Below are 19,858 nucleotides of genomic sequence, written 5' to 3' on the forward strand. Positions count from 1 at the left end.
TCTAATTCTCAATTTTTATGCTATAGGTGTATCTCCTGTAGACACCAATAGTATTTTGTTTTCAATCCAGCCTAACCACCTTTGTATTTTAACTCCATTTAGTCCATTTACATTTCAAGTAATTACTTAATTATTTGGAGTTTAATTCACCATCTTTCTGTTTGTCACACCTGTTCTGTGTATCTTTTTTTCTCTTATTTCCTTCTTTCGGATTGAGTATGTATTTGTTGTTATTCTTTTTTTCCTCTTTGGTTTATTGTGGAAGCCATAAACCTTTTACTGTTCTTCCAGTGGTTAACTTAAGAGTACAACGTGCACCCTTGACTTATCCAAATCTAGTGTAATTGTAATTACTAAACTTTTGTTTTTGTTGTGTGGAGTCACTATCATTGCGGACGTCAAGACTGTCGGCCAAGAACCCCTTTTGTAGTGTTGGCTTGTCGGAGATCAGGGAGAAACAAGAAGAGGACTGAGGTCAGTCTGGTTTGCAGAATCTTAGGAAAATTTATTAACCAGCCCACCAGCTTTGTGGGAGCAAGAAAATGCAGCATTTCAAGTCTCATTCCAAGGAGTGCGTTGACAGAGGTTTACACTAATCAAAGAGCTCCCCCACCCATCTCCTGCTGCAGCATCGCGTAGCGCCATCCCATTGCCATAAAACCCTGTACCAGACGATGGAAGCAACGAGCCTTTATCAGAAAGCACGGGAGAAGCTGGTTCACAGTGAGACTGCTGCGCGCCCTCTTTGCTTAACCGTCTATCCTACGACATTTTTGTGTCACTTCTTAGTCTCTTTCACGACACCTACTGCTTGACTCCTCGTGACCACACACCAACCACGTACCAGGAAGGATACAGGAGAACAAAAAAGAGAGGGCAGGGCATCGCCAGGTGGCTCTGCCATGATGGCACACAAATCCTGTCGTGCTACACAAGGTCCGAGACACTGCCAAGGCCAAGGCGAGTCTGTCTTCATGACCCGGGCCCTTAGTAGGGCTGCCCTCCTATATTTCAACTGAATATCCTTCAACAGTCAGGGTGTATGTCTATCACGGCTTCCAAAGCCTACCTGTAAAACCCATGACGGTGGGACCGCGTTCCCCACGGCTCTCAGGAGTGTACGGCAGCTTCGTGGATTGCTGCGTTGTCAAGAACCTATACACCTGATTTCTGATTTCTGCTTCTAACTTGATGCAATCAAAAGCGGTCACTGGATTTTTTCAGTATAAAAGAGAAGAACAGATACCCTTGCCAAGTTATAAGCAGACACCAGGACTGTGCTTACAAAGGAAATTAAAGATTCATTTTCAGATAGTATTTTATGGTGAAGGTAACAAAAGCGGTCGTCATTAAAAGAGCAGGTAATGAGCGCGAAGCTCGACCGGTAGCCCACAGTGTCTATGGGGAAGCAAGTCTGCCCAGGAACAGGATGTTAGCGGAGAGGTTGTGCCGAATGAAGAAAATGAAAGGATGGTCGGCGATGAAGTTCTCCTCCGGCATCAGCATGGCGTAGGCGACGATGCCCGCGGTGGCGGCTGCTGCCTCCGTGCCCTCCTCGTTCACTTCCACGAAGGACTTGTGGACAACTTTTGATACAAAGAGATCTCTGGTTCCCGACATGCCGGACAGATCAGCCTTGCTACAGAAGAGATCCTGCACACCCAGGTGGGCCAGCGGGGCGGTCAGGTCGTAGCTCTCCTCCAGCCCGAACCGGGGCAGGTGGACGCTGACCTCAAGGTGCTCCAGACTGTCAGCTTTCGTCCACTTACGCAGCTTTTCCAAAGTCAGCTGTTGCTCAATCTGGAATCAGAATGGGCAAAAAGAGGAGGTGAGCACTGTTCCATAGAAGTGAGTTGATGGAGCATTTTTTAAATGAATGGACCTGTAGTATCAGATGCTAGCTTCCTTCATGTTTGTGCCAAAGGAGAATTCCATCTGGAGGTGTGGATCAACCACCCACCCACCACCTATCCACTCACTCACCCACCCATCCAACTGCCCACCCACGCACCCATCCCCCCACCTAGGACTTACTGAGTCCCTGCCACACTGGACCACTGTGACAGTTACTACCCTAGCTGGTTGAGTGGTGCAAGGGAAAAGTTTAAAGGTTTCTCCTGTTTATTCGATCTATTCTGAACTCCAGTGATCACTGTGGGTATCTGTGAGCTTCTTAACATATTTAGCTCGTAGGTGAAAGCAGAAGCAGACCAAGTGCTTGTCTAAGACGGGAGAGCAGTAGCACATACGAGAGCACTGTCGTGAGGGCTGGACGAGTCCCCCTCAACAAAGCGCTCAGCACACAGTCGGCGCTGTGCGACGTCACCGCGGCGTCGCCGCCACCACTGCTCCCGCACTGGCTCGGAGCCGCGGGCCACTGTGCTGCTGATGCCAGAGGTCCCTGTCATGAGGCTCCGGACTTTCTTGTTTACAATCAGGAAGAGACGAATATGGAAACAGCAGGGAAAGAAGGGACATGCTGGTTTCAGCACATGCTCTGTACCCGCAGGCGGCTGATGCCAGACCCTCCCCGACAGCAAGTCCGGGCAGCGAGGGGAGGGCACACGACGGCCAGAGACAGTGAAGAACCGTCCTCTTCTCGCTTTCCCCGCCTCCTGGCGCCGGCAAGAGCTGCCACAGCCTTGAACCACGAGCAACAGGCAAGGCTCACGCCGGGGAGTGGGCTCATCTCTCAGCCAGCGGGTCACACGGGGCTGCTCCTCTCAGGTAGCTACCTGACATCTAATTCACAGTCCACTTGAGTTGGGGTGAGAAGGAGCACTATAATGATCAGATTTAATAGCCCATGATGAAGCCACAGGCTGTATCGTTTGGGGGTCAATTTTTAAAATTGTTTTAATGAAACAACCCTCATGCACTGCACTTTCCTCCAAAGTTCACCTAAGAGAGCGTCCGTGAGCTGCCACTGGCCAGCGGGACACCTGCTTTGTGCCCTGACCTTCCCACTGCGCTGCTCACTGACAGCACTGAGCATCTGAACTGGGGCTGAGCGGCTGTCCCTGTCCGCGGGCTTCTGCACAAAGGAGGGCCCGAGACCTGGAGGGACAGTCAGGTGGGCTCACTAAACACAGAACTAGCACCCACACCCCCACACACACACGCACACACACCCCTACACAGACACGCACACACACAGACACACACACACCCACACACATGCACACACACACGCACACACACACACAGAGCCGGCGCCTCCGTGGACACACACCTTCCGCAGCCCCGTGGACTCGTCCTCGATGTCGTCGGGCAGCAGGATGACCATGCTGAGGTCCCCGCCCTGGTACGGCAGCTCCAGCACCCGGCACTTCAGGTCCTCAATGTAGCCCAAGGGAAGCTTCTTCTTCTGGTACATCATCCTCACGGTCTTGGTGTCTTTCTGAGCGGTGGGAAGACAGATGGTGCGCGTCACCGTCTGCAGCCGCCAGCCCAGAGCAGCTGCGGGCCGCGGCCGCGCCTCACCTTGTTCAGCCGGAACGTGGCGTCATGCGTGGCCTCCGTCGCAAATTTCTCCTGCCAGTTTCCTTTGAAATAGATGGCGTTCACCAGCACAAGCTTAGTCATGCTGTCCACCACACCTGAAGCCAACAGCTCTGGAATCTTTCCTAAAAAGATAAAGTTACCTTTTTAAAAATACACCTATTGGAATTCCAGATTTGACCTGACCTTCGGTTAGCACAGACATGCGATTCCAGCGCGCCCTTCTGTTCAGTTTCCTGCAATGTGGTGTTACGTTAGCGCAGCCGCCGGAGTGCCTCTGCTGTAAGCCAGCCCTCGGAGGGCAGAGCAGGGTGACACACAAACCAGCCCAAAAGGGCCAGTGCGTCACAGCAAGTCAGATGTTTAAAGGGCAAACAATAGGCATTCCCCTTTTCTGGAGTGTGGGATACACAGTGGGCCACTCTTTTTCAGGAAGAAAAGAGAATTCCCTAACCAAAAGTTTCAGCCACTGGTAAATAAATCCCTTCTTCAAATCCTCCAGTGGAAGCCTCTCACAGGAAAGCTTTGAACAAACATCCAAAAGGCGGGACAGCTCCTCCCCTGAAACACAGGCCCCACTCAAGACAGCGTGGCCATGGCAGTCCCCTGTGGAAGGAAGACAGGTGTCCTGTGGGTCCCCTGACCATCCTGTGACCACGACAGAGTCACAGTCTAAACAACAGCCTTAGGAGATACAGCCCCACCTGCCGTCCCTGACCTCTTAGATAAGATGCCGGCAAAAAAATATTTATGACCACAGCAGACTGTAAATCTTGATTCACAAAATTTTCATTCCTTTCATTCTACTTTTAATATCAGTTTTAACTTTTAAATGTAGTTTGGGGAATTTATGGGGAAAAAATATTTAGCATCTTCAGTTAAATCATGTTTACCTTTCCACTTTGAGGAATCTCTACATTTGAAAGCTGTCCAGCACTGAGCAGTGCAGAGGGGACCCCAGGGTCGGGCTGTGGGGTGACGAAAGGGGAGAGGGGGTCCCCCACTGGCAAGAAGGAGAGAAGAGGAAAGAGAAGACCAGTGCGCGTGTCCAGCCGGGCTGCCACTGCTCACCCTCTGTCTGCCCTTTGACCCACTCATTTATGGCCTTCCTCGCGTCTTCGGAGGCCTGCTGAAAATCCACGCTGGCCAGCTCAGCGCCGTACATTTTCTGAGTTGAAGCTAAGAACTCCTGTTTAATAAAATAAAAAAAAGGAAATGTGATGAATAACTCCTACTACATACAGAAATGGTTCTCCAAAATCTTTTTAAAACAACAGAAACTGTCCCAAAGGATATATTTCATTGTAACCAAAAAATTCTAACCCTTTTACTTTTTTTTATTATAGTGAAAAACATAATGTTCAACTGATGATCTTAAACATTAAAAAAAACTCTTATTGATGTGTATTGATTTACAATGTTAGTGTCAGGTGTAGAGTAAAATGATTCAGTTATACATATACATATGTATGTATTTTCTCTTTTCAGATTCTCTTCCACTATACGTTATTATAAGAAACTGAATATAGTTCCCTGTGCTAAACAGTAGGTCCTTCAGATCCACAGACATAGAAAACAAATTTATGTTTACCAGTGGGGGAAGGGGGTGGGAAGGGATAAACTGGGAGTTTGAGATTTGCAGATACTAACTACTATACATAAAATAGTTGAACAAGATTCTTCTGTACAGCACAGGGAACTATATTCGATATTATAGTCACCGATAATGAAAAAGAATATGAAAACAAATATATGTATGTATATGTGTGACTGAAACTTTATGCTGTGCACCAGAAACTGACACAATGTTGTAAACTGACCACACTTCAATAAAAATAAATAAATAAATAAATTTAAAAGATAGGTCCTTGTTCATCTATTTTATATATAGTGATGTGTGTCTGATCGTAACCATTTTTTGGTGAACAGTTTAGTCGTTTCGGTGTTGTGTAAAATTTACCAATCCTTTTCTAACCTTCGACTAACGTATTTATAAACAAGCGGGTCCTGATTATACTGGGCAGTGAACCGCGGAATTCACTCTTGCTTTAGTGAAACAGCCAGGGTCGGCCTTTTCCTTGTGGAGATGGAGAACGAACCCACATCCACTCGTGGGAACGCTTCATTCTGGATCGTTTTTCTGAATGTTTCTGAAAATTAAAACTAACTTCTGAGACCTGATTGTGCTGGAAAAAAAGAACGTGCTCTGCCTGGCGAGTTTCAGAGCAGAGCACAAGTACGCACGGGGAGGAAGTCGTAGGTTTTCTCTCCGAAGAGCCTGTTAGCGACTTTCAGGGTGTAAGCAGCCCCACGTTTGTTGATATCAGCATTCAGACTCTGGAATCTTGAATGAATCTCCTCAACCTCCTTGAAATAGAGAGCCTAAAAGATGGGAAATATTATTTCTACAACCATTTACTTTGAAATTATAAACTGATTCCTTGGCATTTGCTTCCATCAAATTAAATTAGTATGTTTTTATTACTAATTACTGATGATTCCCCAGCCCAACACTTTAGTCATTTTCACTGGAGAGCAAATAAGAGAAAGTCCAAAATGTACAGCTTTGGGAAACATAATTACATTAGAAACTGTTTTCACATCATTGTTTTTGTTATAACAATGGTTCCACAGATATGAGTGGTTAACAGGCTAAATACTTATACAAGTCAGCTTTTTTCCAAAAAAAAATCATAACTATTATGCTCACATGTATATTCTGTATCAAATACAATTTTACTGAAAATTCTCAGAAATAAACAGTAAAACAGAATCATCAGCTTTGCGGGAACACAAAGAGATCAGAGTGAGGGGCTTTTCAAATTGCATCATTGGCATCAATAACTCATTTAAAAATAACTTCTCTAAACTTAACATTGGGTGATGGGTGGAGGGTACAGCTCAGTGGTAAGAGCACGTGCCTCACACGCACAATGTCCTGGGTTCAATCCCAGCACCTCCATGAAAAAGAAAAAATTTAAAAAGACAAATAAACTTGACACTGGGTAACAGTTTAACCCCCTTGTATCAGTTACATCAAGAGTCCCCTTTATGGTTTTACGAGGCCTGGGCTGGTTCCTTGCTTCTGAAACAAGGAGAACAAACGTCCACAGTATACAAAGTGCAGGAACTGAGCTATGGGATGTCTGTGTGGGTACATGACCCACGTTCTTCCTGGAAATGGGGGGAAAACTTAAGACTGTTCTCTGCTGAGGTTAGAAAGTTCCTGGAAAACCTCAAAGAAGAAGCCGAGATGACCCTGCAGGGGGCAGCTCGCAATTATTAGTACCAGAGTTTTTTTTAACGTGGATTTTGAAAACGTTCAAATGCTTCTGTATCGGCCATGATGGGAAAAGTTGGTTTTCCGTCAAGTGCAGACATAGAAGCTCTGCAGCTGGAACAAGCCCGTCAGCCTGAATCCGGGCTGGACAGTCCCTGGCTCCAGGGCAGCACAACCTGTGGCCCGCATGTTAGAAGGACCTCCACTCTGGTCCTCCTTCCAGGATGGCCAGCGTTCCCCACTCAGAGTACAGGGCACCCAGCACACCTGCGGTCTCCACACCCACCAAGGACAGGAGGGGCTTCTGCATCACCGCTCCCCTACCCCTGCAGGGCCCTCCTGCTCACCCAGGAGCCCAGGTCACAGCCCAGCCTGCCACACTTGGTGCCAGGGCCAGGTCTAGGGACACGGGGTCACACACTCAGTGTCCCCTCCACTTCGCCATTGTGTGTCATTACGCCCAAAAGGACGCAGCAGGCATTATGCGAGTAGCCCAGCATCACAGGCAGAGCGGAAGCTGGACGGTCCTCGAGAGCAGGAGGCGCGTGGCTTCCGGGAAAGCCACGCAGACTTCCACTAGAACAGGGCTCTGTCCGCCTTCTTTGCTGCTCTGCCCTCAGCCCCACCAAAGACAGCGCCTGGCACATCACAGGTGCTCGCTCAAGACTGGATGGTGAATGACAGCCTGCCCCCAAGGCTATTCTTGGGGCTTTTTCTGAAAGTCTGACCTCAGGAGGGATAGCATGATGCACGATGCGGGACACAGAAAGCCAGCTCTGCACGCACTCAAAGGCGCGGCTTTCTGGGGCAGACCATGGCGGGGCTCGGCCAGGGAAGCAGGCCATTTCTGCCAGTTGCTGCTCACCTTGGACATCTGCTCCGAGGTATTGCCTCTGGTCCCCAGAAAGATCATGGCCAGCGCTGACGAAATGCTGAAGGGGGAGAAGAAGATGTTCCCCGCAGGATTGCTCTCATTCACGGTGCGGAACAGGTCCAAGGCGAAGCGGGTGTTTGCCGCGCTCAGCTGCTCCATGGTGAGGCTGCAACACAGAACAGAGCCCCAGCTGCCAGTGTCACACAGCCGTGAGCGCCGCCACGGCCACCTCCTCCTCAGCCTGGCCCAGCCCTGAAGCACCCTGCAACTTGTTTCCTCTCTCTCTCGCCCCCTCACCCTCTCTTCCAGGAGGCAAGAACACTGCTGTGGGGACCACAGACATCTGGCAGATTCCTGCTGCAAGGCCCCTCGAGCATCCAGTTGCTGCCTTTTAAAGACAACAGAGAACATTCCTTTCTTAATACCCACCTGCCCGAGCTGAACTAACTAGACAAAGATCGAACTGACAAGGCCCCGCAGCCAGACCACCAGGCCCCGCGGCCAGACCGCCGGGACCCACCGCAGCTCCCCCCGCCCCCCGAGTCTGGCAGCTCTGCCCTCTCACGACCCCTCCTTTCCCTGCTTCCTCAGCACCCACCAATCAGTCTTGTGCACAAGCTGATCACGCACTCTGCGACCCCTCTGTGCCCAATGCCATGCAAGCACACGGAATTAAAGGTGACCGTCCCTAAAAAAGACCTCAGCAACCCCGCCTCGGGGCTCACCTCCCAACTGTGGGGCCTGCTGTTGCCTACGGCAGAGTAACCTCATAAACTCCTTTCCTGTTTTCACCCTTCGTCTTTGGGAAATTCTCTACCGCCCACGCACTGCCCCACCGGACCCACAACAGCTGTCCCCATGCACAAATGTGGCAGCTAGGATTCAGCAGTGACAGCGGACCAGGACCCTGTGTCCTAAAGACTGGTGCGCCTACGGGACCCTCCCTGCTGCTCCGGGAGCACGCACACTTCCACCCTCCCATTCAAGTCTCTGACTCATCTGGGCCATGAATCCACTGCCCACATTTACCTGAAAAAGAATGTTTCTATTACAAAATCAGAGCTACCTGCTCCCCATTAAAGCCAATTCCAGCAAAGCAGATATAATTACCCTCATTTTTATGACTCACTGGGTAATGTTCAGCGAGGTTAAGTGTCCAGAGTCCCACAGCTGGTGCGGGGTATGAAGGCTGGGAAACCCAGCACGGTTCCCGGGGAACAAGACACCGCCCAGCAGGGTGCCTGCAGGTGACGCCGGGCTCTGCTCAGCCCCCCGCTGTCCCCACCTGATCCCTACTCTCAGAGCACGTTTCCCCTCACTCAGGCCACGAAGAGTAACGGTCGTGCCCGCTGCCCAGCGTGTAAGTAACACGCTCAGTTATTACTGTTGCTGCTGGTAAATAATCTCTAGGTCGGCGCGGCCTCCGCCCCCTGCCCCCCGCGCAGAGCGGGGAAGCGGCTCCGGGCCGCGCCGAGGCTGCCTGGAACCCGGAGCGAACTCCGGGAGGAAGGGAGAGAGAAAACGTCCAAACTTAGACATCGCTTCCGCCTTCGGGCCGCCAGAGAGCGACCTCCTTCCGCGGCAGGATGCCGGGCCTAGCGCTCTCCACCGGCGCTGGGAGCCTCGGGGAAGGGCGCACGGCGGGGCGGGGTGAGTACCGGACCCGGGGACCCGGGCGGGGCGCACGGCGGGGCGGGGTGAGCACCGGACCCGGGGACCCGGGCGGGGCGCACGGCGGGGCGGGGTGAGCACCGGACCCGGGGCGCTTGCAGATCGGACCCGGCTGGCCTCTCCCGCCGGCCCGCCCGACCTCCCCGCGCCGCCAGCCCGGCCTTACCCGCTGCTGTGCTGCCTGGACGGGGCACGAGGTCTGGGAAGAGAGCCGAGCGCGGCCCTTATAGCAGCAGAAGGGAGTGCCGCCCGTGGGGACGGGCGCGGGTGGGCGGGGCGCCCTGCCCCCTGCCCCCTGCCCCCTGCCCCCGGGTGACTTCCTAGGAGCGCGGGCTGCGCTCTGCACGAGGGGAGGTGCGCAGGGCTCCACGCAACGCCCTCCTGTGGTGGTGGCGGGGTCAGCACCTCTCTGAGATCAGGCAAACTCACTCTGTCAACGACCTGCTGGGCAATTTCTCACTAAGGTGTGAGTAACTGAGATGACATAATGGGTCACCTCTTAGAGGGCAAACCAGCCCCTTTTGAATCCCATCTATACACTCCAAACTCTCAGGTTTTTGAGGGGCCTCTAGGGTGAGACAAAACAGTCCTAAACGACATCCTTGATGTCACTGTCCTTCAGGTACTAAAGTGAGTTCAGCCCAATAGTCCCCTCACCAGGCTAGGTCAGCTCACATGCCACACACCCTGAAAACCCACATCTATGTGAATGAAGCATTTCTTACCCGTTATACTAAATTTTAAACTAACCAGTCTTCCCCCTATAATGTTAAAATAGAATGGCTATGGTCGAATAATAAAAGCAAGAACTCCTTCTGTGAGGTTTTCTGTTTGTGTCCCCCCACCAAATGTCTGGGTATGTAATTTCACCAAAATTTACAGTACTTGAGGGTATGTAATAATTCTGCATTCTTGAAATTTCCCCCTGCTTTCTTGCAAATCTCAACATGAAAAAGGGACGAAAGAAAAATCCTACTTTTCAATTAGTTTGGATAATACAGTGTAAGTGGGTTTGTAGATTTTTTTTGACTCTGAGAATTTGTTTATAAGGAAAGAAGCAGAGAAGAACCAGTATTGAGAGAGAAAAATACTCTCCATAGATTTTTAGACAAGAGGGAGAATAAACAAGAGGTTAAGATTGTCACTTGTTTTACAGCTGATTGGAATAAAGAAACCATTTACTGAGAGCCAGTCATAGTTAAGTTTCAATGAAATTGGTAACCTTGTCACCATTTCTTACAGAATAGAGGCCCCTCATCGGCTTCTAGCAAGAGGTCGGTGTGAGGAGGTCAAAAGCCACAGGCTGCACGGAAAGGCTGTTAAATTAAAATCCAAGACAAGTAGAGCAAGGAAAAGGGTTCTGAATTTTCTTTTTTCTCTCCTGACACTTGGTGATCTGAGTCAAATTAAATGAAACAACTTCCTAAATCATTGCATGTATCATATAAGTTTCAAACAGAATGCACCTTTGTACATGAATCATCAATCAATCCACGTCTGTGCAAGGCAGAGGCAGTGGCCACTCTGTGCGTATTTGGGGCTCCAGAGTGTAAAGGCCCCTGCCCAAGGTCATGCGGAGATGCTGGGACTCGCCTGGTGGCACCATCGCCATGTTGCTCCGTTGGGCGGATGTGCTCAACCTGAACGCGTGGTGCCCTGGCCAGGTCAGCAGTTTCACTCCCCGGGGACAGACCCAATAAAATGCACAGACAATGGGCGTGGAGGCATGCCTGATCAGAACAAATCCTGTGTTCATTTTTAACACAAGGGTTGTGAGTGGGTGGGGGAGGGGACCTCTGGGGTGCCGGGGACCTGCTGCTTCCTGACGTGGGTGGTTACACAGGCGTCTTGGTTTGTGATCATGCACTGAGGGGTGCACATAAACGGTGTGCTTTTCTGCGTGTGTTACACTTTAGCAAAAATTAAGTAGCAACAAAAAATGTTAATTGTTGGTGATTATTTTATTTTCTGTATCTGCTCACCCCCCCTGCCACCTCCCAACCAGGATTAATCAGCTTGGAGCCGATCGGGGCCCTTTGTCACCCAGCTCCCCTAACTATCGCAGGTGTGCCCAGGGGACTCAGGTGAGCTAGTGACCCTATGCCCTTCCTGCTCCCGCACACCCAGCAGCACAAGAATCCTCGAATCCAGGTAAGATTTCCCGTCTGATCCCTCATGTGGGGGCCCATCAGTCACTGGTTCATGGTGTGGGATGAGAAAGTTGCATAAATTTTTCGAAGACCCACAGCCGGGTTCATAAAACCCATGGGAAGGAGAAAATCCCAGACAGGCACCAAGAGATCTTTGAGAACTAACTGTCCACGTGCTGCTGACCTCAAGGGTGACCATGTTGTGGTCAGTGAACAAGATCTCTGCACTATTTCAGTCTTGAAACATGTTTTGAGATTTGCTTAATGGCCCAGAATGTGGTCGACTTTTGTAAATACTTCCTGTATTCAGAAATCTCCTACGCCCATTAGGGGCGGTGTTCTGTATGTGGCCATGGGGACAAGCGCACTGATCGTTTAAGTCAATTCTGTACTTAGATTTACTGAGTGTGCTCAGCAAGGTAATGACTAAATATCCATATTTCCATTGACTAGCAACACACAGGAAATGAAATTAAAAGAAAGATTCCACTTAAAATGGTGTCAAAAAATTAAGTACCTGGAAATATATCTAATAAAACATATGCCTAATAAAACATAATAAAACCTCTAAGAAAGATTTTTAAACATTATTAAAAGAAAAACTTTTTAATTGAGGTAGTGGGGATTGAACCCAGGGCCTCGTGCATGCTAAGCATGTGCTCTACCACTGAGCTATAAATCCACCCCTGTATTAAGAGAAATTTTTTTTAATTAAGTAAATGAAGAAATGTGTCACATTCATTGACTGGAACTCAATATCGTAAAGACCGTTGTTTTTCTCTGATTGATTTTTAATCAATCCCAATCTTAATAAATATTCCAAAGAAAGGATATGTGTATGTGTGTGTTTGTGAAGCCAGGCAAGCTGATTACAAAATGTGTACAGTGATGCAAATGGTCAAAACATTCTAGAAGAGCAAGGCAAAGAGGACATGTTCTACGAACTATGCAAACTTGCAGAGCTGCAGTAATTAGCCCAGCACGGCACTGGTGCAGGGACAGACGACAGGCAATGAAACAGAAAGGAGAGCCAGAAACAGGTCTTTGCAGGTACGGATATCTGATGTATGACAGAGGTGACAAGGCTTCAGTGGGGAGATGACAGAATACTTGATAAATGGTGGGGACAACTGAATACCTATATGCAAAAATTAAAGATAGAAAGAAGGAGAAAGAGAGAAGGAAGGAAGGAAGAGAGAAAGACTCCTTACCTCCTTACACTAAACCAAAAAATCAAGTCCATGGATGTTTAAGATCTATGAAAAGCTATGTGAAAATAAAGTGAAACAAGCTTTTAGAAGAAAATGTAGGAAGTTTTTCCATGAGTTCAGGGTAGGGAAGATTTTGAAGAAGACAAAGAAAGCATCTACTATAAAGGAAGTGATTAATAAATTCTACTACTTTAAGAATAAGAATTCCTGTTTATTACAAAAACACCAATAAGATGGTTAAAAGACAAGCCAAGGTCCGGAGTAGGAGGTGGGGGAGGGTACAGCTCAGCGGTGGAGCACGTGCTTGGCACACACAAGGTCCTGGGTTCAGTCCTCAATAACTCCACTAACCAAAAAAAAAAAAAAAGACAAGCCACACAATTGAAAGAGGGTTGAAGGCATACAGTGGACAAAGACTGTTAATCACACATGTAACTTCTACAAATAACATTAAAAACACATTTAAAAAATGAGTGAACAATTTGAAAAAACACTTTAAAAGAGGAACTCCAAATGGCATAAAAAGATGTTAAATACAAACTAACAAACCTAGAACATAACAGGATAACTTACACTCGCAAAGCCAAAAAAGTAAAAATTATGACGATTCTAAGTGTGGCCACAAATGCAGAGCCACCAGCCTTCTCTCATTCCTGGGTTTTGGGGGATTGCAAACTGGGAAAACTATTTCGGAAAACAGTTCAGTGTTATTTAAGAATGTTAACCCTGCAATTCTTCTCCTTGAGAAGTGTGTTCACATTTACACCAAGACATTTACAGGAATGTTGCAGGTAAACCTGTTGGTGAGACCCAAAGGTCAACTACAGCAGAATGGGGATGTAAGTTATGACATATCTATTCGGTGGAATACTACGTAGCAATGAAAAGGGATAGATTATTGCTGCATTGTTGTAATTGTAATTACTAAGTTGAGAAATCCTTGTGCAGGATTGTGAGAGGCTCCTGGTGCAGGAACGGTGGGAAGACATTCATTCCAAGGAGTGTGGATGGGGTGAGCAGTCTCCCATTGCCTGGATCCAGCTAGATGGTCATTCCGTGGTCACTACTCTCCATGACTTCCTGCGGCACATGTGAGGCTCAGTCCCTGGCTGGGATGCAGTGTGGCAGATGCAGCCGTGACAATGAAGAGCTGTGAGGAGGCTGTGCCAGTGAGCTGGAAGAGGGGTCAATGCTAGACTTGAGGGGCTTGGCCAGCTGTGGCAGGGGTGCCTGTAGATGTGAGGACAGACCTTGTCCTCTGAGCATCCACCAGGCTTGGGAGTACTATGCAGTAGTGGCTGAAATTTATACTGTTCTCTTGCTTTTGTTTAGATGTTTCTAGTTGGAGAAAACAAGTTTGGTGGGGGGACCAACTCATGCACTTGCTGCATTAATTGAGGGAACAAACTAACGATTGTGCATTTGTGTGAGAGTACGAAGACCTAGACTCATCTTAACAAGCTGCCAGCCTTGAGTCAGCGTCGTCGGAAATACCATGTCAGCATGGGGACAGCTGAGCTCCATGCTCCAGACTGAAACACCTTCCAGAAAAGGAACTGAAGAGGGGAAATCAGATCCTCAATACCAGGTGAACTGATGATAGAAGGCGTTATAAGGACACGGTTGTTGAAGGTGAATCAGATTTCAAGCAGAACACACAGGCGAGCAGGCACCCCTGCATCAGCCGGTCCTGGTCAGAGCAGGGCGCCCCCTGCCCTGTGAGCACGCAGCGCGCCCCTTCCTCCAGCCTGAGGTCCTAGGAGCACATCCTCCTCATCCCTCTGCTCGGGAGGACGTGTGGACACCACCAACACCGCGTCCCTCCGACTCGTCCCGGCTGGCTGGTCCTACAGGAATAAGGGAACTGTCCGTCCCCTGAGGGGTTTCCTCGTGACCCGAATTATTCCTCCTGCCCACACAGCCTGAGAGGAGAAGTGAGTTAACTCAGACTTGTCTCCACCTTCAGGCAAGTGGGTTACTGACTATCCAGAACCCCCACAAACACCTTGATTTTCTTTTTTCTTCAAAAGTCATTTTGAATTAGCTTGCCTCCTGATTCAGTTTAAGAAATTAAATGAGTGAATTATTATACTTTTAAAAATTGAAGTATAATTGATTTACAATATTATGCTAGTTTCAGGTGTGCAGCACAATGATTCGGTTACACGTACATGTATACATGTATATTTTTTTCCAGTTCTTTTCCACTGCAGTTTATTGCAAGGTATTGAATACAGTTCCCTGTGCTGTACAGGAAATCTTTGTTGTCTGTCTGTCTTACATACAGCAGTGTGTCTACGTTAATCCCAGACTCCTAAGTTTTCCTTATCCACCCCCCTTCCCTTTGGTAACCGTAAGTTCCTTTTCTATGTCTGTGAGTCTGTTTCTGTTTTGTAAGTAAGTTTATTTGCACTATTTTTTAGATTCCACATATAAATGGTATCATATGATACTTGTCTGGCTTACTTCACTTAGTATGATCATCTCTAGGTCCATCCATGTTGCTGCAGATGGCGTTAGTTTATTCCTTTTTTAAGGCTGAGTGAATTTTTATACTTTGATCGCCGAGAAGCTTAATGGAGGTATGGTCTTCACAGCGGTGTCTGTAAGTGTTTTAAGTGGGATTATTATGGACACGTTATCTCCCCGTTAGCGTGCCTTCTAGATAAGACATTTTATTTTAGATGACCAATCTCCAAACATAAACACAATTTACAATACTCCATGGGCATGGAGACATTTTCATCTTAAAAAGTAATTTTTGTGTACCAGGAGCTGCATCCACCATAGTTAGAAGGGACATGTGAGGGTCGTATGTACTGAATTCTTTACACTTGTCTGTTATAATTTATTTTTAACTTGTTAAAACAAGAAGAGTGAGTTGAAATCACTTTACAAATACTCATGTTTTCCTTAAAATGGTCTGAGAATTTTAGGTGAGACACAGTAATTTCATGACAATGAATAATTTTGGACCCTGGGTTGTGGCTGCAGGTGACTAGACCCCCCCTAGGAAATTCTGAGTAAGTTACAGTTTCACATCTTGAGCAGCTTAAGTGACTGAGGCCACAGAAACAGATAAAATAACCTCTCAGAGTTTCATGCAGTCTTGTTAGTTTTCAATAAAATTTCTGTTGCTTTTATTTAACAATAAAATTTCTGCTGGTTCCGTTAGGACCAAAGCTCGTCTTCAGACTTCCGCTGTGTAGCCTACCTTTGCCCTCTTGAGGGCAGCATCTCATCGCCACCGACTGTCTCAGCCACTGAGCCGTCTGGACACCGGGAACTCATGTCGTTTTTTCTCCTTCAGGCAAGCTCAGTTCCCCTTGTTAGGGTAGCTGGAATTTCCATACAATTAACTCCCTCTTATAAATATTCCTGTGGAGTAACTCTGCCAGCACCCTCCTCCGACCTCACCTGCTCCCCGTCGCAGGGCCCCTCCTGTAGTGTCTCCCCCGGGAAGGCCTCTTCCTCCACCGTCTTCCCCCTCATGTCCTCTCCTCCTGGGGGGACGGACTCCTCCTATTCTGCTCTCTTCTCAACACCACCCCCTTGCTGAGCCCCTCCCTGGTCTCTCCTCTCATCCCACGTTACTTTCTTTGGCTTCAAGCATCTGTCACCATCAGAAATTATCCTGTTTCTGAGCAGAATGTCACATGGCGGGAGCAGGGCTTCGGGCCCAGGTTCCAGAGCGGCGCCTGCACGTAGCGGACCTTTAGTTAACATCGTCGAGTAAGTGTGTGAACACGTGAGCGAAGGGCGTAGCCCAGGACAAGCTGAGCAGAGGGGATAGACGATGTGGTGTTGCTCGGTCACGTTCCTCAGTGAAAGGATGGCCTGACGCTGGTGCAAATGGAAGTGTTGTCCAAAGAGGATGAGTTCAAGCCCCAGTACAAACAGCTCTAACGCAAGAGAGAAAATGGCACACGCGGCCCAAGATGGTGCGAAAAGCCTGCCCTGGGAGCTCAGAGCCGAGAAGGACACTTACCCACGCCTTTCATTACTGCTCAGGCAGCGCGCTGACTGCGCGGCAGAGAACAGTTGGCTGGTTGTAGAAGGGACCCAGCGTGTGACCCGCTTGAGACAGCGGTCTCTCGAGGTAGACCTCAGGGCCCTGCGCTTGGTCTCCCTGCACTTCTGCATCGCCCTCTCACGAGCGAGCCACACAGAGGCACAGAAGGACGCTCAGGGTAAACTTGCAGCAAGCGCAACCCTGTTGTCGGGGATGACAGAGCCGAGACTCAGAAGAGCTCCACTGGCTGATGTGTCATCTCAAACCAACACAAAAAACGTCACAAAGAGAATGCAGGTGTTTTAGACGCAGATGTTAAGAAATCAGTTTTGCAAATACCAGAGGTGAGAGGCCTGTTTCATAGCAGTTCACGTGAGACAAATTCTGAAATTGTAATTGACCACAAACTCAACATTCACCAGTATGGTTATGAAGGCCTTCGTATGAATGGAAGGAGGCGGTCCAGCTTCAGTGAGGGCCGTTCCACTGCCCCGCGCTCCGGCCTGAACTGTTCAGAGAATGGCTTTCAGATGCGGGAGCCACAGATACTCAGAGGGGGACGAGAGGGATGTTCCACAAGGAATTTTGGAAGGAATTGGATTGGCTTAATTTAAAGAGGGTAGGACGGAAATGGGGAGGGAGACCATGATGCGGGTGACTCGGCGTGCCGGCTTCGAGGGCAGCCTCCGCGGTATGAGCCCCGGCCCGCCTGCTACGGGCTGAGTCCCTCGGGCAAGTATCTCGCACCCTCAGTGTCCCAGATGCCTCATGTATAAACAGAGAGTGATGGCAGCCTCCTCAGGGGTGGGTGGGTTCCACGCAGCATCTCTAAGCGCTGGAAGCCCTGCCGACGAGGCACCCGGGGTGACAGCAGTGCCCAGCGCAGCGCACAAGCCCCGTGGCTGGGCTGGCTGGGGAGACTTAGGCCCTGACGCTGCCTCGGGACTGGTGTTTAGGATGTGATGACAGGAAATGTGCCACTGACGAGAGAATCTGTCTCAGGAAGCACAGCCTCTCACTCCACCCACTGGCGACCCGTTGCACAATTGATGACAGTGAACCTCCTCTGGGTGCAGGCCTGGTGGGGCTGGGACGACGGGCTCTGCCCCGGCTGGGGTGGCCTGGAGCTGAGCCCGGCGCCAGGGATCCCTGCCGGGGGGCAGCCCTTGGCACCCTCCCCCGCCTCTTCTGACATTTCCTTCACTAGAAACAAAGAATGCAAACAGAACAAAGCATGTAACCCACGCTCTCATTCCCTGAGGCTTCTCTTCTGAGTAAATTTCCTTACTTCCGGCCGAGCTCACAAAGGTGTCTCTGTAAAGCTTTTCGAATCCGCAGCTCGTCCACATGGAGGCAGGGCGTCCAGCTGCGAGGGCACCGCGTCATCTGTTACTGTCTGCATGCTGCCAGCCGGCACCGGCTGGGGTCCTGCGATTCACTTGGCTCCGACACTCGCTGCCCGGTGCTGGGCAGACCCCACAGCTAGGGGTTCCCCGGCTGCAGGCACCAGTCAAAAGTCCCAGCTTCCCACCTGTCCTCTGACTGTAAATTCGGGGGTTCCCGCAGCCCCTCCTCAGTGTCCGTCGTTCTCCAGGACGACTCACGGAGCTCAGGAAGGTGCTCGGCTTACTCCTACCGGTTTATCGTGAAGGACACAGCTTGGGAGAAGCCAGACGGGAGGGAGGCACAGGACGGGGGGTGGGGGTGGGGAGGGGGCTCCCGTGCCCTCCCTGGGACTCCCCTCCCAGAACCCCGATGTGTCACTAACCCAGAGACTCTCCAAATCTCAGTGTTCAGGGTTTTTCTTAAACCAAGGCCACTTGACTGAACTCAATCCCCAGCCCCTCTCCCTCCCCCAGAGATCTTTGTGGCGGGGGTGGGGTGGGGGTACAGGGCACCTGAAAGTCCCCACCTTTCCGGGCTTGGTCTTCTCAGTGGGGACAGCCCCTCCCGTGACAGTAGCCAGTGAGGCACTTCAGTCTCGTAGAAGCAAGTGTACGTGAAGGGGTTCCTCACAGGTAACCACACACCTGTCACTCAGGAATTCCCGCAAGTTTCAGGAACGGGGACAAAGACCAAATCTATTTTGCCTACATCACATATAAACCCACAGATGACCTGGCTCTTCCTGATGCTGACATCACATGCGGTCAGCAGGCACTCCCAACTGAAGGGGCTGAAAACTCATGAGAGCGTGACTTGAAAGTCTACTGTCGGACAGCAGACATCCCTCTGGGGCAAGAGGCTCTGGCCCAAAGGTGCCCGCTTGGCTAACAGCAAGCACAGCCCAGCAGGAGCTCTCTCTGCGGCGGCCTCTCTGGCCACCCCATCACATAGCTCACGGTGCTCGCCCTCTTCACACAGCGTGGCCCTGTCCTTTGCAGTGAAGTGATGGGTTTACTCCCCAAGCGAAGCCTCCGGGATGGTGCTTCCCGGGGGTCTCCGTGTCCACAGCATCCTGGGAGCCTTCGCCACTTCCTCAAGACATCTCCCGAAGAAGCCAGGAGGTGCGTGCTGAGGACAGTTGAGTTTCTCAGGCTGGGAGGTGGGAGTGGGGAGGAACCCAAAGGGCAGTGCTGAGAAGCAGAGGGTGCTTGCAGAGGGGCGCCTGCTGTCACCCTCCCGGGCTCTTGGACTCTCTAGTCAGTAGGGACTGCTGAGAGGCCAGATGAGGAGCTCAGGCAGGGTGTGCCGGGACTCGTGCCACAGCACTGGGAGCGAGAGCAGGGAACGGGGCGAGCTGGCCCTGCGAGCGCGGCGGGGCAGACTGGCCGGCGGGGCTCACAGCCCGGGAGAGGGCGTGCCAGCCGCCGGGAAGGCGGGCGTCTCCCTCACCCCGCAGCTGGCAGCTGGAACTCAAAGGACAGACCCCGGTATCGCTTCCTTTGCTCCCACGGGAAGTCTCTGCATTAGCTTTTTGTTTCAGGGCTGAGCTCTGAGGGAGGAAGCAGCCTGTGGCAGAAAATAAATAATTCCACCATCGGAATGAAAATGAAAAACGGCAGTGCCTGCCTTCTATCAAGAGGCCCCGCGACCCACCCGGCGGAGCTGGCGCCCTGGCCTCCGGCTCCTGGCTGGAGTGCCTTTCTTCCCTCCTCCCTGCTCGACCACTTTTCCCCTGTTTTCCCTTCTGAGCAATAAAGCAGCCGCTCACATCAA

General features: G+C 50.1%; 1 protein-coding gene and 1 long non-coding RNA gene across 7 annotated transcripts; one reads left to right on the forward strand and one right to left on the reverse strand.

The window, feature by feature from the left end:
• Positions 1–481: 481 nt before the first annotated feature.
• On the reverse strand, positions 482–9,777 carry SERPINB1 (serpin family B member 1). 3 transcript variants are annotated; one of them, XM_074347991.1, is made up of 8 exons: positions 9,493–9,508; positions 8,785–8,896; positions 7,647–7,821; positions 5,746–5,883; positions 4,573–4,690; positions 3,484–3,626; positions 3,233–3,400; positions 482–1,800 (listed from the first exon to the last, which is right to left on the reverse strand). In XM_074347991.1, exons 3-8 carry the CDS (start codon positions 7,812–7,814, stop codon positions 1,399–1,401), a joined length of 1,137 nt encoding a protein of 378 aa, XP_074204092.1. In that variant the 5' UTR covers positions 7,815–7,821; positions 8,785–8,896; positions 9,493–9,508; the 3' UTR covers positions 482–1,398. The 3 variants fall into 3 exon arrangements, with proteins under 3 accessions (XP_074204092.1, XP_074204093.1, XP_074204091.1); XM_074347992.1 differs by lacking the exons at positions 8,785–8,896; positions 9,493–9,508 and adding an exon at positions 9,644–9,777; XM_074347990.1 differs by lacking the exon at positions 8,785–8,896 and having other exon boundaries at positions 9,493–9,629.
• On the forward strand, positions 9,167–19,858 carry LOC123612376 (uncharacterized). Of its 4 annotated transcripts, none has more exons than XR_012500882.1 (4): positions 9,167–9,305; positions 11,332–11,477; positions 13,636–19,206; positions 19,626–19,858. It is a non-coding gene; the product is annotated as an uncharacterized LOC123612376 (long non-coding RNA). The 4 variants fall into 4 exon arrangements; XR_012500880.1 differs by lacking the exon at positions 9,167–9,305 and having other exon boundaries at positions 9,931–11,477; positions 13,636–15,997; positions 16,336–19,206; XR_012500879.1 differs by lacking the exon at positions 9,167–9,305 and having other exon boundaries at positions 9,931–11,477.

The sequence above is a fragment of the Camelus bactrianus genome, chromosome 20 (assembly GCF_048773025.1).
Source record: "Camelus bactrianus isolate YW-2024 breed Bactrian camel chromosome 20, ASM4877302v1, whole genome shotgun sequence".
Taxonomy (NCBI): domain Eukaryota; kingdom Metazoa; phylum Chordata; class Mammalia; order Artiodactyla; family Camelidae; genus Camelus; species Camelus bactrianus.

Bases quoted from the DNA above. Each gene is read 5' to 3' on its own strand.
- SERPINB1 (XM_074347992.1), bottom strand. From the start codon at position 7,814: ATGGAGCAGCTGAGCGCGGCAAACACCCGCTTCGCCTTGGACCTGTTC. The intron at 3,401-3,483 runs GTGAGGCGCGGC...CCCACCGCTCAG, and splicing joins CCACGTTCCGGCTGAACAAG to AAAGACACCAAGACCGTGAG. The intron at 1,801-3,232 runs GTGTGTGTCCAC...TTCTGATTCCAG, and splicing joins AGTCCACGGGGCTGCGGAAG to ATTGAGCAACAGCTGACTTT.